The following is a 16,536-nucleotide window of genomic DNA, read 5'->3' on the forward strand; positions in this document are numbered from 1 at the left end:
TTATTTTTATCAGTACGAGAGAGCTTCAAGAAGATAATGAATAGACTCTATCAATGCCAAGAATAAGCAGGCCTGGGAACTGAGTCTTATCTCATCCAGTTGCAACACATCTTGGACATGCTGAAACGCAAGGCTCCTCAACCCCCTTGGCTTCTCACTCCCCTTTCCTGGGAAGGGCACCAAGAGTCCCAAGAGTCCAAAGACAGGAGCTTTCTGTTAATTCTCAGGGAAACTCATGAGGCAAGACTCCTGAGGAGGGGGAGAAGGGGGAGGGAACTGGAGGGGAATATATGCTCTGTGCAAATGGCTGTGAACTTGTGCTAAGCTTGTGAGTTATTACGCTTGCTCCTTCTACCAAGGAGTAATAAAGGTAGTAATAAAGCTCTTTCTCTGGATCAACCCTTGAGTGTCTGCTTGACTCCCACTTCCCTGTCCCGGGCGCAATGCTCTTCCCACCCGAAGGCAACGCCTGAAAAGGCTACACTACAAGGCAGGAATTTGCAGGTGTCCCTTACGGGGATCAACCCCACAACCTTTGTGTCTACAGCACAGCTAGATGCTGCACTCTTAAATGGCACTTTGAAGGCTATTTAGGTATGGCTGAGGGATCCACACTTCTGCAGCTGCAAGTTAAGTTATGCCATGAAGCACCCCTTGCCATCCCCTTTTGCTGACTGAGAGCAGAGGAAGTGCTGCCTGAAGTTCTCAGGGTGATTGCACATATGCTAACAACATTTATACCTCCAGGCAAAGGAAAAAACATGAGCCTACTCTGAAGGCTCATAAATGTAGAAAGTGCTTTTCTTTAGAGCACCTCTCTTAACATTGCAAGCTGCTGCAAGTGTCCAAAACTGGTGAGAAGTTGCTGGTTAGTACATATAAATTATTCCTACTTTATTAATCTGAATTACTCAAATGGCTTTTAATAATAATAATAATAATAATTTTTATTTATACCCCGCCCTCCCCAGCCAAGGCCGGGCTCAGGGCGGCTAACAAGCAATAATAAAATAAGTTGAATGAATACAACTTAAAAACAAAATTAAAATACAACATTAAAATATTGAAGCATTAAAATATTAAAATGTAGCCTCATCACAGGAGGAGAAAGGAAAAGAAAAAAGAGGGGGAGGGAATCAAATTGGCTCTAAGCTAAAGGCCAGGCGGAACAACTCTGTCCTACAGGCCCTGTGGAAAGAAATCAGATCCTGCAGATCCTGCAGGTCTCATGAGGCAGAGCGTTCCACCAAGCCGGAGCCAGAGTTGAAAAGGCCCTGGCTCTGATTGAAGCCAGTCTAACTTCCTTAGGGCCCGGGACCACTAGGGTGTTGCTATTTATGGACCTTAAGGTCCTCCATGGGACATACCGGGAGAGGCGGTCGCGTAGGTACGAGGCTCCTAGGCTGTGAAGGGTTTTAAAGGTCAAAACCAGCACCTTAAATCTGACCCTGTACTCCACCGGGGGCCAGTGCAGCTGGAAAAGCACTGGGTGAATATGCTCCTATGGCAGAGACCCCGTGAGGAGCCTCGCTGCAGCATTCTGCACCCGCTGGCAGAATTTTAGTGCTGTCCACTACAGCAGGGGCTGATCACCATTTATTCTTGTGGTGTTCAATTCAGAGTATCTGTTAAAAAAATCAAACAGAAAGTAATGGAGGGTTGCCATTAAGGCTGGGGGGAGGGGGCAAACTGGGTCTTATAGACCCAAACTGGATTTTTGGATGCTCCATTAGACAAATCAGCCAGCTCACTGCCTATCTAATTCACCGGGCATTCAATTATTTGTTTGCAAATTAATTATCTTTTTAAATTTATGCCTTTTCCAAAACATTTATCTTAAGATGTAACGTGCAAGTGTACCACTTTTGGATGCTAATTAATCTCTGCTTGGATTATGTGGATAAATCGATAGGTGAAAGAATCGGTGTCTTGATTAATTACCTGGTTAAAGCAACGGTTCAGCTGAAGAAATTAAGTTTTCAGCACATTGCTTTGTCACCTTTAGATAGCCTAACAAGGAAAAAGGAGACAAACCTCATTAATATGGGTGAAGCCAGAAGGTGCTGCCCTACCCCAATCAAATAAATAAAAATACTTTACTGTATTTTTACTGTACTGTACTGTGCTGGTTAGGGGGGTCGGTGTGATATATCAGGAATGGGGTTGTTAAAAAATATTCTTAAGTGTTATATGTCAATTTCTATTTATATTTTTCCCCTTTTACCTTCATGCCTGCAGCTGACTTTTCCTCTACCTCCTCTTCTCCCTTCGTCAGACGAAGCTTCCTCCTCCTCCTTTTCAGAGCAGGAATTCAACAGAGCCCATACAGACCTAAGAAATATCAGTAGGGTCGATTATTTTCACAAGAAGGGAAAGAGGGGGTCCACGTAAAAGCAGACATATAATATGTCAAGCTCAGATAGCAGTGGAAGAAATAATAAAGTGGGAAAGGAGCCTCCCTTCCCTATGAGCCATCATACGACTAACTGGAAGAAATGTGGTTTTCCCCACATTTTTTCTCCGCGTGGCTCTTTAAAGCGTGTGGCTCTTGCTGGCTTTTCCGGGAGGTGGGGGAAGGGACAGAGGGCAGCCCATCAGTCCCTTCCCCCACCTACCAGAAAAGCCCCAAGAGCCACGCTCCGTGCGACTCTTTAAAGGGAGTGCGGCTCTTGGGGGCTTTTCCCCGAGGAGGGAGAAGGGCGTTTTCCCTCCTCGGGGAAAAGCCTGCAAGTGCCGCACACACGCTCCGCGTGGCTCTTTAAAGGGAGCGCTGAGCAGAGACTGGGATGCATACAGGCTCTGCTCAGCGCTCCCTTTAAAGAATTTTTTTTTCTTGTATTCTCCCTCTAAAAACTAGGTGCGTCTTATGGTCAGGTGCATCTTATGGAGCGAAAAATACGGTGCCTGGTTACAAAACCACTGCTTAAAGAAGTGGTTCATCTTAACAATACATTGTTCAGATACAGTTTTTTCAATATATTGTTTCAGATACAGTTTTCAATACACTGCTTGGTCACCCTTGGTTAGGCTCACAAAGGTGGCCTGAGGGGGAAAGCAATGGAGATCTGAACTCACAGCCAGTTACTCTGGAGTTGCTGTAGCCAAGGGGAGCTTCCCCGCCCCAATTCAAATAAATAAAAATACTATACTGCTAAGGCTTAGGGAGGAAGAGGCCATGTCCCACTTAGGTGGGTGTGATTTATAATAATAATAATAATTTAACATTTAATGATAATAATAATTTATTACTATTTCCCAGCCACCAACAGAATATTTTAAAAAATGATACAGCATAATATACTACAAACTTCCCTAACCCTTTTATAAGAATAACAATTATAATAATGATAACAATTTAAAAATTAATGATAATCATAATTTATTATCCTTCCCCAGCCACTGTGGGCTGCTCCCAACAGAATATTAAAAACACGACAAAACATAATATATTACAAACTTCACTAAGCCTTTTATTATAATAATTAAAAAATAATAATTTAAAAAGTAATGATAATAATAATTTGCTACTATTCCCCAGCCAACAGAATACAGTATTAAAAACACGACCAAACTTACCAGCTTCCTTCGCGTGTGAGAAACACTGAGGAGAAAACAGGTGTAGAGAAAAAGCGCCAAATGGCTGGCTCCACCCACAGCCTGACCTGTGATTGGCCAAAAGGCCAACCTATTGCTGCCGAGATTTTTATTGTTGCTGGGGCTGCTGTGCGCGTGCGTTGACGGAGGGGGGTCCTGGGGGAAGAGGGAAAGGGGCCAGAGGGGGGAAGAAAGGGCAGAAGACTCACCATCGCCGCCATGTTGGTTGAGGGCAGCGAGGCCTAGCCTGGCCGTTGGGTGGCGCTGGTCTCCCTCGTTAGGTTCCCAAGCCCATTTCTCTTCCTAAAGAACTCTGGGAACTGTAGCTCATGGGGGGAACAGAGGTCTCCTAAGGGCACTTGGTGCCCAGAATGCTGGGAACTGTAGCTTGCTCAGGGGGCCTGATTCCTTCTCCTTCCAGGCTACCGGAATGGGTTGGCACCGCCAGGCTCTGCCTTGGCCTGCAACTTTGAAGGCACCACCTGCGGCTGGGAGGACATCAGCACACGTCTGGGTACCGGTGGCGCCCAGGGCAGGGCGGAGACTGGGCGTGCGGCGCCAACCCCCCCTTCAACCACACGCTGGGCACCGACCACGGTAAATGTACTTCATTTGAAGGGAGGGGAAGCATTGCTTAGCAGTTAGAGCACCCCTTTGACCTGGTGCCCCCAACCTCCCCTCAGGCTGGTACATGAGCACCTCCGAGCAGAGAGCCAAGCCGCCTGCCGCCCCCGCCCGACTCCACTCCCCGACCCTGAGCGACGCGGCCTCAGCATGTGAGCTCCGCGCCTGGTACAGCATGGCCGAGACAGGTCAGCTTGGGGCACTGGCGGTCGGAAATCCAACAGGCGCAGAGCCACCTGCTCGGCCTTTTCCCCGGTGTGGTGGGGGAAATGCCGCCTGGCCCAGTTCTCATAATTCCATATCAATATCACATAATACATTTCTAAACTGCAGGACGTATCATATCAGATAATTATTATTTATTGATTTCCAGACTACTGACCCACCTGTTAGGGAAAAGAAATACCATCCTGACCATTCTTATCATTTACTGATGCCCACCTTCCTGTCCCCCATTGGGGACTGATAAAAACGAGAGCGGCTGAGACCAGATGGCAATTCGCGATCCTCACCGGGGTCAGACTAGATGACCCCTGGATTCCTCACCCCTCCGCCCTTCCCCTGCAAGACTCAACGGGAGCTTCTCATTGGAGCTGAGCCACATTGTCCCCTGTGGCGAAGCCCCGCCTTGTCCTCTGGTGCTTGGCACCCCCTGCTGGCCTACACTGGAAGAGTCCGCGGCCCTTTCCAGGTGGGTCTTGGGCTCCTCGCTCTCCCTGGCCGGCTCCTTCTCTGGAGCATGTCAAGAGCACTGCCTCCCCCTCCACAAGTGACCTTCTCCTCAGTGGCGAGTGTGGCGCTGGACGATGTGCAGTTCAGGAACTGTGGCCCCCAAAGTAAGGCTTTCTTTTCCACCAACCAGATAGACTGCCTCTGGGCTTGGAGACTCCCCATTCACCATCCCAACGTTTCCAAGTCCCCGGAGCTGTGCCCCAGGCAAGCACCCGTGCCTGCCAAGCACCTGTGTGGCCCCTGTCCGCCATTGTAATGGCACCGAGGACTGTGGCAACGAACAGGGTTGCGGTGAGCAATTGGAGGGCATTGGGGGCCAGGGGGACGTGGGCACCACCGGAAGTGGGGGAGGGTGGAAAAGGCACCCTGGGACCCCCCCTCACCTGCCTTTCTCCCCCAGAGACCTTCCACATGAGCCCCTTCGAGGAGGGCTGGTGTGGGTGGGCAGTGGATGCCAACCAGAACCTCACCTGGGCGAGGAACTGCAGCTCCCAGGCGTCACCGTCCACAGCCCGCCCCACCTGCGACCACACCACCAACAGGCCCAAAGGTGGGTGCCGGCTGCTTCCCACACAGGAGAGGGCACCTCGGGGCACGAGCAGAGTGCAGCGCCTCCAGGAGCTCACAGAGAACGTTTACACGTGTGTGTGTGTGTGCAGGCATGATATTGACACAGGGAGAGATCATTGAAACGTAGAGATTATTTATAGGCAGAGATATACAAAGATTCACAAAAATTTTAGGGGTATGCACACCCCTGCGTCCCCCAGAAAAAAGCGCTGTATTTATATATGCGTGTGTGTGTGTGTGTGTGTGTGTGTGTGTGTGTGTGTGTATACATATATATATATATATGGTGTATGTGTGTGTATATAATATATAATTGTCAGGGAATCAGGAGCAGGAGCGCTGGGGAGAGAGGAATTGGAGAGCGAAGGGGAAGAATCCGAGGGCAGCGTAGGGGAGTATGACAGTGGCCCGAGAGATTCCATGAGCTTCTCCAGCGAATCAGAAGATTCCCAGAAGGGGGCGCCGATGGTCAGGGCAAGGGGGGTCCCAGGGGGGACTCACCAGAAACAAGGAGCCAGAGGGGAACCCCAAAGCAGCAGTGGAGGATCGGGACCAGTTTCCCCACCAGAGCGTAGTGGGGGGGAAGAGTCACATGTGTCAGGGCCAGCGTCTCCTCCAGCGGGGAGAGTGAGTCAGGGCTGACCACGCCTCCATCGGAGAGTGGGGGAACGGAAGGGAGGTCAGTTGCAGCTAGCCCCCCCGAAGGGGGAAGCAGTGACAGCAGCAGTGAAACGGTCAGGAGGAAAGCTGCTGGCTGGGCGCGCGCGCCAAGTTCAAATGTGCAGGCGCGCGGAACAGCAGGAGACCCGGATGGGGAACCAGCTCCTAAAGCCCGCCGGAGGGAGGGAGAAGGCTCAGGGGAATCAGCGGGAGAAGAGGCTAGAAAGGGCGGAACCCCGGCGGGCAGGCGGACCCAGAGGAGGAAGGAGCAGCGGAGAAGGTGGAGCAAGGCTAGAATCTTAAATTGGTGTCAAGGGGGAGGAGACTCAGACGGAGCATCAGCGGTCTGACAGTTGAGACGTAGAGCTGCGCGCTGCGGCTCTGGAAGTGAGACTGAACTTCAGTAAAGACTTTTATACTTAACAACGAAGCAGCGTTGGTCCTTTGTGAGCTGGGACCTAGGGTAGCTCTGACAATAATATATACGGATATATACATCCATAATATATAATATATAATATATACGGATATATACATCCATAGACAGACGGAAATCAACCATCTTGGGATAAAGGGCACTCTATATAAAATGTGTGTGTCTTTATAGATGACACAGAATCATAGAATTCTAGAACTGCAGAGTTGGAAGGGACACCTCAGGTCACCTAGGCAGGAAACTTTTGCCCAAATTGGGGCTCGAACCCACAACCCTGAGATTAAGAGGAGAAACCCAGCCAGATGGATGGGGTATAAATTATTATTATTATTATTATTATTATTATTATTATTATTATTATTATTATTACAGTCTTGTACTCTATCAACTGAGCTATTTGTTGTTTAGTCGTTTAGTCGTGTCCGACTCTTCGTGACCCCCTGGACCAGAGCACGCCAGGCACTTCTGTCTTCCACTGCCTCCCGCAGTTTGGTCAGACTCATGTTTGTAGCTTCGAGAACACTATCCAACCATCTCGTCCTCTGTCGTCCCCTTCTCCTTGTGCCCTCCATCTTTCCCAACATCAGGGTCTTTTCCAGGGAGTCTTCTCTTCTCATGAGTGGCAAAAGTATTGGAGCCTCAGCTTCAGGATCTGTCCTTCCAGTGAGCACTCAGGGCTGATTTCCTTAAGAATGGATACGTTTGATCTTCTTGCAGTCCATGGGACTCTCCAGAGTCTCCTCCAGCACCATAATTCAAAAGCATCAATTCTTCGGCAATCAGCCTTCTTTATGGTCCAGCTCTCACTTCCATACATCACTACTGGGAAAACCATAGCTTTTACTATAAGGAACTTTGTTGGCAAGGTGATGTCTCTACTTTTTAAGATGCTGTCTAGGTTTGTCATTGCTTTCCTCCCAAGAAGCAGACGTCTCTTAATTTTGTGGCTGCTGTCACCATCTGCAGTGATCATGGAGCCCAAGAAAGTAAAATCTCTCACTGCCTCCATTTCTTCCCCTTCTATTTGCCAGGAGGTGATGGGACCAGTGGCCATGATCTTCGTTTTTTTGATGTTGAGCTTCAGACCATATTTTGCGCTCTCCTCTTTCACCCTCAATAAAAGGTTCTTTAATTCCTCCTCACTTTCTGCCATCAAGGTTGTGTCATCTGCATATCTGAGGTTGTTGATATTTCTTCCAGCAATCTTAATTCATCCAGCCCAGCCTTTCGCATGATGAATTCTGCATATAAGTTAAAAAAACAGGGAGACAAAATACAGCCTTGTCGTACTCCTTTCCCAGTTTTGAACCAATCAGTTGTTCCAGATCCAGTTCTAACTGTAGCTTCTTGTCCCACATAGAGATTTCTCAGGAGACAGATGAGGTGATCAGGCACTCCCATTTCTTTAAGAACTTGCCATAGTTTGCTGTGGTCGACACAGTCAAAGGCTTTTGCATAGTCAATGAAGCAGAAGTAGATGTCTTTCTGGAACTCTCTAGCTTTCTCCATAATCCAGCGCATGTTTGCAATTTGGTCTCTGGTTCCTCTGCCTCTTCTAAATCCAGCTTGCACTTCTGGGAGTTCTCAGTCCACATACTGCTTGAGCCTTCCTTGTAGAATTTTAAGCATAACCTTGCTAGCATGTGAAATGAGTGCAATTGTGCGGTAGTTGGAGCATTCTTTAGCACTGCCCTTCTTTGGGATTGGGATGTAGACTGATCTTCTCCAATCCTCTGGCCACTGCTGAGTTTTCCAAACTTGCTGGCATATTGAGTGTAGCACCTTAACAGCATCATCTTTTAAAATTTTTAATAGTTCAGCTGGAATACCATCACTTCCACTGGCCTTGTTATTTGCAGTGCTTTCTAAGTCCCATTTGACTTCACTCTCCAGGATGTCTGGCTCAAGGTCAGTAACCACACTACCTGGGGTGTACGAGACATCCATATCTTTCTGGTATAATTCCTCTGTTTATTCTTGCCACCTCTTCTTGATGTCTTCTGCTTCTGTTAGGTCCTTACCACTTTTGTTCTTTATTATAGTAATCTTTGAACGAAATGTTCCTTTCATATCTCCAATTTTCTTGAACAGATCTCTGGTTCTTCCCATTCTGTTGTTTTCCTCTATTTCTTTGCATTGCTCGTTTAAGAAGGCCTTCTTGTCTCTCCTTGCTATTTTATGGAAATCTGCATTCACTTTCCTGTATCTTTCTCTGTCTCCCTCGCATTTTGCTTGCCTTCTTTCCCCCACTATTTGTAAGGCCTCATTGGACAGCCACTTTGCTTTCTTGCATTTCCTTTTCATTGGGATGGTTTTCGTTGCTGCCTCCCGTATAATGTTGCGAGCCTCCAACCATAGTTCTTCAGGCACTCTGTCCAGCAAATCTAAATCCTTAAACCTGTTCCTCACTTCCACTGTGTATTCATAAGGGATTTGATTTAGATTGTATCTTACTGGCCCAGTGGTTTTTCCTACTTTCTTCAGTTTAAGCTTGAATTTTGCTATAAGAAGCTGATGATCTGAGCCAGTCAGCTCCAGGTCTTGTTTTTGCTGACTGTATAGAGCTTCTCCATCTTTGGCTGCAGAGAATATAATCAATCTGATTTCGATGCTGCCCATCTGGTGATGTCCACGTGTAGAGTCATCTCTTGTGTTGTTGGAAAAGCGTGTTTGTGATGACCAGCTTGTTCTCTTGACAGAACTCTATTAGCCTTTGCCCTGCTTCGTTTTGCTCTCCAAGGCCAAACTTGCCAGTTGTTCCTTTTATCTCTTGATTCCCTACTTTAGCATTCCAATCCCCTATAATGAGAAGAACATCCTTCTTTGGTGTCACTTCAATAAGGTGTTGTAAGTCTTCATAGAATTGGTCAATTTCAGTTTCTTCAGCACCAGTAGTTGGTGCATAAACTTGGATTACTGTTATGTTAAAAGGTCTGGCTTGGATTCGTATCGAGATCATTCTATCATTTTTGAGATTGCATCCCAGTACAGCTTTTGCCACTCTTTTGTTGACTATGATGGCCACTCCATTTCTTTTGCGGGTTTCTTGCCCACAGTAGTAGATATGATGGTCATCCGAACTGAATTCGCCCATTCCCGTCCATTTTAGTTCACTGATGCCCAGGATGTCAATATTTATTCTTGCCATCTCACTTTTGACCACATCCAACTTACCCAGGTTCATGGTTCTTACATTCCAGGTTCCTATGCAATATTTTTCTTTACAGCATTGGACTTTCCTTTCGCTTCCAGGCATATCCGCAACTGAGCGTCCTTTCGGCTTTAGCCCAGCTGCTTCATCAGCTCTGGATCTACTTGTACTTGTCCTCCGCTCTTCCCCAGTAGCATGTTGGACGCCTTCCAACCTGAGGGGCTCATCTTCCAGCGTCCTAACTTTTATATGCCTGTTGTCTTTGTCCATGGAGTTTTCTTGGCAGGGATACTGGAGTGGCTTGCCGGTTCCTGCTCCAGGTGGATCACGTTTGGTCAAAACTCTCCACTATGACCTGTTCATCTTGGGTGCCCTGCTCGGCATAGTTCATAGCTTCTCTGAGTTCTTCAAGCCCCTTCGCCACGGCAAGGCAGTGATCCATGAAGGGGCAACTGAGCTATACAGTACATATATTTATAGATTTTGTGATTGTATAACAGAGCTTTGCAAACTTTTACGATGGGTCACAGTGACGAATAAATCTTGCCGTGCCTCAGCTCCCTCTTTTGTGCTCCTCTCTCACAGGGTACTTCATCTACGTCGCTGGCACACACCCGGGTCGAGCTGAGCTAATCCCCCTCCCCCTCCCACCCCCAGCCCCGTCCCCCTTCCACATGGCAGAGGCAGTCTACCTGCTTCTCTGCGATAAGAGGTGGGGCCTCCAGGGCCAGGGCAGTCTATCTGGTATCCTGTGCTAAGAGGCTCCTACTATATTACAGTTGAACCTCCAGGGTCAGGAGCACTCTACCTGCCGCCCTGTGATAAGCGCTGGAGTCCCCAGGGCCAGACGCAGCCTACCTTTGTGAATTCCATGCCTGGCCATGAACTATCCGCTTTGCATTCGCAGGACCAGGTCCGGATCGTGGAGCTGCCCGTCGGCGCGCCAACAGACTAGCCCCTTTCTCCCCAGAAGGATACCTGCCTTGCTGGCGGGTTGGACTGGATGACCCTCGGATCCCTTTCTGACTGGGCACGATTTCTCTGGACGCGCCGAAGGCGGACGACACAAAACAAAGGAGAAAAGCGTGGTGTTATTTCCGTAGCCGCTCTCGTCTTCCGTGAAATAAAACGGGATTTCATCCCCCCAAAATGGTGTCGGGGTGTCTGTGCACGAACAGGGCTCAGAGAGTTTGGGACGGAGGCGGGGAGGGGGGGGAACAGCCTGCTCCCGGGGCCGAGGAAGAGATCCGTCTTGGTCCCCGGTTCGTGGGGGACTGGACTGGATGCCTCTTGGGGTCCCGGCTCTATCTTTTGGGTGGAGATTCCTGCATTTCAGGGGTCAGACTAGATGCCCCTGGGGGGTCCCATTTTTCCATTTCAGGTTATCCTAATAGATGCTTCTCGGGATCCCATTTCCCCATTTCATTGGCTGCGAAGCCCCCGCGCGGTACGATGCCGCTCCCATCCACCAGGCGTCGCTGCGGGCTGCGCTATGCTTCGTCACCCCGCCCTTTCCGACCCGGATATGGTGAGTGCTTAGGGTATGGGTCGGTGGAGCGATCTGTCGCCGTCCGAGGCGGTGGGGCTGGGGGCGCGGGAGACGCCACTCTTTCGTGGGGCGGGGAAACGGAGCCGCCGCGTCTGGGCTCTCTCGGTCTTGGGGGGGGTGCGAGCATGCGCAGTGCGGGCCGCAGGGATCCAGGCCGCCGGCCAGACATGCCCTCAAAACCAGTCTTTCTCCAGCTGTGAGTCCCCAGATGTTGTTGGATTACAACTCCCATCACCCCTAGCTAGCAAGGCCAGAGCTCAGGGATGATGGGAGTTGTAGTCCAACAACATCTGGGGAAAGCGATCGCTTGGGAAGGGGCCTGGGGAACTGCCTGCCACTGGACTGGGGCTCAGGAGCGGGGCTGGGTGGGTTGCCCTAAGGGAGAAGGGGAGCCCAAGGATGCTCGACTAAATGGGAATAAATTAAAATGGCGATTACTGAAGAGCTGGGGTGGGTTCATAGAACAGGGGCGGCTGGAAGGGGCCCGAGGGTCATCTAGTGCAGCCCGCCGCCTTGCGAGAATGATCTGCTTAAACATCCGGGCAGATTCGAACCCACGCCCTTTGCCTGCTTTCGCCCCCTCAGGCTTGAGGACCCAAGAAGCACCTGAAACGGGTGGCAGCGCCCAAACACTGGATGCTGGACAAGCTGACGGGAGTCTTTGCAAGTATCTTTTTGTAATTACCTTTTACAAGCCTTTTTAAAAGGGGAGCCTTGCACTTCAGGCGTTAGTTTGCACCTGGGCTTCTTCGTTTTACCTTCTTAATTAAACGCCTTACCCTTAGTTTTTTCCCCTTATTTACATATTCAATTCCTTGTGGTTGTTTATTAAATCTATAAATTTCTTGTGGTTTCTTATTAAGTCTATAAATTTATATTAAATCTATAAATTCTTTGTGGTTTCTTATTAAATCCCGCCGTTCATCCCAGGATAGTTTATAGCAGAAAAATGCAAAATTAGAGCACAATGCATAATAACAAGTTATAGAGAAACTAACACAACATTATAGATCAAAATAACAATATGTAGAAAAATAAAGGATCTTGGGGAAGGATAAGTTAGTGAGTCGGTCGAACATTCTGACAAAACAATGAAGGGATATAAAATAACATCTGGGAAAATGCATGAATAAAACACTAAATAAATAAATACATAGATTATTGAGCTTCCATGACCAGTGGAAGTCTGTCTATATTTTATAAATAGATTTTTAAAAAAATAATACACATGAAAAAGCTTCCCTAGAGATGGCTGCCTTCAGATATTTTCTCACGGTTGCATCATAATAATAATAATAATAGCAACAAGGCCAACCAGATTCTGGGAGTTGCAGTTTCAGGCGCTCTAGGTTTGCCGCCCTGTAACCTTCCCTTTTCTTTTTGGGGTTCTAGGCGCCGCGCCCGTCGACAGGACCCCACAAGTTGCGCGAGTGCCTCCCGCTCGTGATTTTCCTCCGCAACCGGCTCAAATATGCCCTGACGGGCGACGAGGTCAAGAGGATCTGCATGCAGCGCTTTGTCAAGATTGATGGCAAGGTTCGCACCGACATCACCTACCCGGCGGGCTTCATGGGTGAGGCCCTAGGTTTCTAGTAGCGGGGTTTGAAATGCTTGATTTCCAGAGGTGGGACATTCTGCAGGGCAGAAAACTGGGTTTACGTGACGGTTGCATCACACTGGCATCCCACTGTAACGACAGCCCTCTCTCCCCGCAGACGTGATCAGCATCGAGAAGACGGGCGAGCACTTCCGCCTGGTTTATGACACCAAGGGGCGCTTTGCCATGCACCGCATCAGCCCCGAGGAGGCCAAGGTGAGAATTGGGGGACTCGATTTGAATCCTTTTCTTACCGAAAGACTCAGCCTTGCTGGCTTAAGATGGACAACCAGAGGAAGGAATGATCAGTGCTCGGAGTGCTTTTGTGATTTAAATCCCTCATGAGTTAGACCAGATTCAAATCCCGTTTTTACAGAAAGACTCACCTTTTTGGTATCCTCTTAATCAGGCTTCCTCAACTTCTGCCCTCCAGATGTTTTTGGCCTACAACTCCCATGATCACTAGATAGCAGGACCAGTGGTCAGGGGATGGGAATTGTAGTCTCAAAAACATCTAGAGGGGCAAGGTTGAGGGAGCCTTTTCTTAATATTGACAAAAGGACAGATTTCTCCCATTCCTCCCGGCAGTACAAGCTGTGCAAGGTGCGCCGTATCCTGGTGGGCACCAAGGGCACCCCCCGCCTGGTGACGCACGACGCCCGCACCATCCGCTACCCGGACCCCTGGTCAAGGTCAACGACACCGTCTAGGTCGACCTGCAGATGGCAAGATCACTGACTTCATCAAGTTTGACACAGGTAGCGGTTCCTCTGAGCGCGTCGAGAGCGCTGGAATCCTTCCCCAATGGGGGGAGACTGCCTCTGGCCCTGGAGGCTCCCTTCCAGAGCAGCCATATTTTTTGAAGCAGTTTTATTTTATTATTTCCATATACATACATATGTATGTCTATCTATCTATCTAATCTGTCCCCCCGGCCAGTCCCAATTCCGCCTCGCAGGACCATTGTTGCCCAGGCACCTTCTGACCCTTTCCCTCCCTCTTCTCTCTGACAGGCAACCTCTGCATGGTGACGGGGGGTGCCAACTTGGGGCGCATCGGGGTAATCACCAACCGCGAGAGGCACCCCGGTTCCTTTGACGTTGCCCACGTCAAGGACACCAATGGCAACAGCTTCGCCACCAGACTCTTCAACATCTTCGTCATTGGCAAGGTGGGCACTGGCCATATTATTTCCATTTTTGAAATTATTTTAATTCATGCTCTCCTCTGCATTTTTTTATTAAAAAATTATATTTCCATTTTAAAATATTCTTACTTTTATTATTCTCCTGTTGTTTTATTTTTCAAGGATTTGTTTCCACAGCTATTCCAAATAAATCACCACCCAATTGATTCAGTTCAGTGCCATTTCTGTTCTTGCATGTAATTCTTTTTTTTTTTTAAGCAAGTACAGTGGTACCTCGCAAGACGAATGCCTCGCAAGACGAAAAACGCGCAAGACGAAAGAGTTTTCCATTTTTTGAGTCGTTCCGCAAGACGAATTTCCCTATGGGCTTGCTTCGCAAGACCTTGCGAGTTCTTGCGAGTTTGTTTCCTTTTTCTTAAAGCCACTAAGCCGTTAATAGCCGCTAAGCCGTTAATAGCCGCTAAGCCGTTAATAGCCGCTAAGCCGCTAATAGCTGTGCTTCGCAAGACGAAAAAACCGCAAGACGAAGAGACTCGCGGAACGGATTAATTTCGTCTTGCGAGGCACCACCGTATACTGTAATGCAAGGATATTTGTGAGGCATGACCTGATATTAACGGGGGGAATGTGATGCGACACCAAGGAGAACCAACTTCATCAAAATAAAAAAAATCCTTCCAGTAGCACCTTAGAGACCAACTAAGTTACTTTTTTAAATTTTGTTTTGAATACGGCCGACCAACACGGCTACCTACCTGTAACTACGATTTCATCATGTTTGGGGTTCTCCTGAGCACGTTAAGAGTGCACTGAGCTGGAGTCCCTTTGGGGCGTGAAATTTGGATTTGGTTTAAATTGCACTCAGTTTGTTTCAATGAGAGTGCAGGTTGAAAAAGATTGGGCTAATCAATCCAGTAATAATAATAAGTGCCTCTTATCGCTCCTTCCAGGGCAACAAGCCATGGATCTTGCTGCCTCGCGGGAAAGGCATCTGCCTCACTATCGCCGAGAAGCGAGACAAGCGGCTGGCGGCCAAACAGAGCAGCGGATGAAGACGTGTGTGGAGAAATGAGGAAAGCAGAATTATTTTTCGCCAATAAAAGCATCTTGCAATGTGGCTCTGGGGCTCCTCTTCTCTTGAGTGGCTTTATTCTTATTTCCGCCCGGAAACATTTGGAGCCAGCTCCTACTTGGCCCTTGGAAAAATAATTTCAATTATTAATACAATAACGGTTACAGTTATTACAATAACGGTGGCAGGTATTATTACAAAAATAATTGCATACGATAATGATTGCCATTATTATCGCAATAATGATCGCCGTTAGTACTACAATGATGGTTGCCATTATTGCAATAATTGCAGTTATTATTACAATAACTATTGCAGTTATTGCAACAATGAATGCAGTTATTATTGCAATAATGATTGCAACTATTATCGCAAATAACGGTTGCAGTTTTTACAGTAACAAATGTAATTATTTGTTGTCGTTTAGTCATGTCCGACTCTTCGTGACCCCATGGACTAGAGCACGGCAGGCACTCCTGTCTTCCACTGCCTCCGGCAGTTTGGTCAAAATGCAGTTATTAGCAGCTAACAAAAAGGCCTTTTGAGTCACAGGAAAGGGAGCTGAATATCAAGTGACAGCTCCGGGGGTGGCCCTTAAAGAGAGAGGAATATCAAGTGACAGCCGCCGATGCCTTTTGGAGGGACTCCTTGCTCTGATCTAAATCCGAACCCGAGACCGAAATATAAGTGGCAGGCTAAATATAAGTGGCATTTCCAGGGCATTTCTCCTGACTAGCTGACTCTGCCTATTCTATGCTGCAGTTCCTGCATTTCAGCGGGTTGGGATAGATGAACCTTGGGTCCCATCTCTGCCCATCATGGTGGGTTATTGCTTTCTTACTGTTAAGAAGGAAGGAATAAGAAAGCCATACAATACTAAGAAGAAGAAAGGAGCAGTAAGAAGAAAGCATTATTATTATTATTGCTTTTTTCTTAATAATAATAAAAGCAATAATAATAATGCTTTCTTATTGCTCCTTCTTAGTACTGCTTTCTTATTGCTTCCTTCTTAACAATAAGAAAGCAATAATAAGAAAAAAGCAGTAATAATAAAGCAATAAGTGTTATTGCTTATTAAGAAAGCAATAATAGGAAGAAAATGTAAAGGGCTCTTAAAGCCCTCCACGGCCTAGGACCCTTGTACCTACGGGACTGCCTTTCCTGGTATGCCCCACGGAGGACCTTAAGGTCCATATATAGCAACACCCTAGAGGTCCCGGGCCCTAAGGAAGTTAGATTAGCCTCAACCAGAGCCAGGGCCTTCTCAACACTGGCTCCAGCCTGGTGGAATGCTCTGTCTCTTGAGACCAGGGCCCTGCGGGATCTGATCTCTTTCCGCAGGGCCTGGCCTTTGGCTCAGAATCAGTTTGATTCCCTCCCCCTTTTTCTTTTTCCTTTCTCCCC

General features: G+C 47.9%; 2 protein-coding genes across 2 annotated transcripts; both read left to right on the forward strand.

Annotated features, from left to right (window-relative positions):
* The first annotated feature begins 3,984 nt into the window (after positions 1-3,984).
* On the forward strand, positions 3,985-11,288 carry LOC310753993 (uncharacterized protein). The gene is made up of 4 exons (XM_083595330.1): positions 3,985-4,191; positions 4,278-4,406; positions 5,351-5,500; positions 10,675-11,288. Exons 2-4 carry the CDS (start codon positions 4,286-4,288, stop codon positions 10,791-10,793), a joined length of 390 nt encoding a protein of 129 aa, XP_083451456.1. The 5' UTR covers positions 3,985-4,191; positions 4,278-4,285; the 3' UTR covers positions 10,794-11,288.
* On the forward strand, positions 11,220-15,177 carry LOC310754700 (small ribosomal subunit protein eS4-like; the record flags this gene model as incomplete). The annotated part of the gene is given in 9 exon segments (XM_083596780.1): positions 11,220-11,295; positions 11,909-11,979; positions 12,709-12,889; positions 13,032-13,129; positions 13,502-13,595; positions 13,598-13,618; positions 13,621-13,671; positions 13,927-14,084; positions 15,011-15,177. Coding segments are annotated over 9 exon segments (852 nt in total). The 3' UTR covers positions 15,113-15,177.
* Positions 15,178-16,536: the final 1,359 nt, after the last annotated feature.

The sequence above is a fragment of the Podarcis filfolensis genome (assembly GCF_964270895.1).
Source record: "Podarcis filfolensis genome assembly, chromosome: Z".
Taxonomy (NCBI): Eukaryota; Metazoa; Chordata; class Lepidosauria; order Squamata; family Lacertidae; genus Podarcis; species Podarcis filfolensis.

Bases quoted from the DNA above. Each gene is read 5' to 3' on its own strand.
- LOC310753993 (XM_083595330.1), top strand. From the start codon at position 4,286: ATGAGCACCTCCGAGCAGAGAGCCAAGCCGCCTGCCGCCCCCGCCCGA. The intron at 4,407-5,350 runs GTCAGCTTGGGG...TTTCTCCCCCAG, and splicing joins GTACAGCATGGCCGAGACAG to AGACCTTCCACATGAGCCCC. The intron at 5,501-10,674 runs GTGGGTGCCGGC...TTGCATTCGCAG, and splicing joins CACCACCAACAGGCCCAAAG to GACCAGGTCCGGATCGTGGA.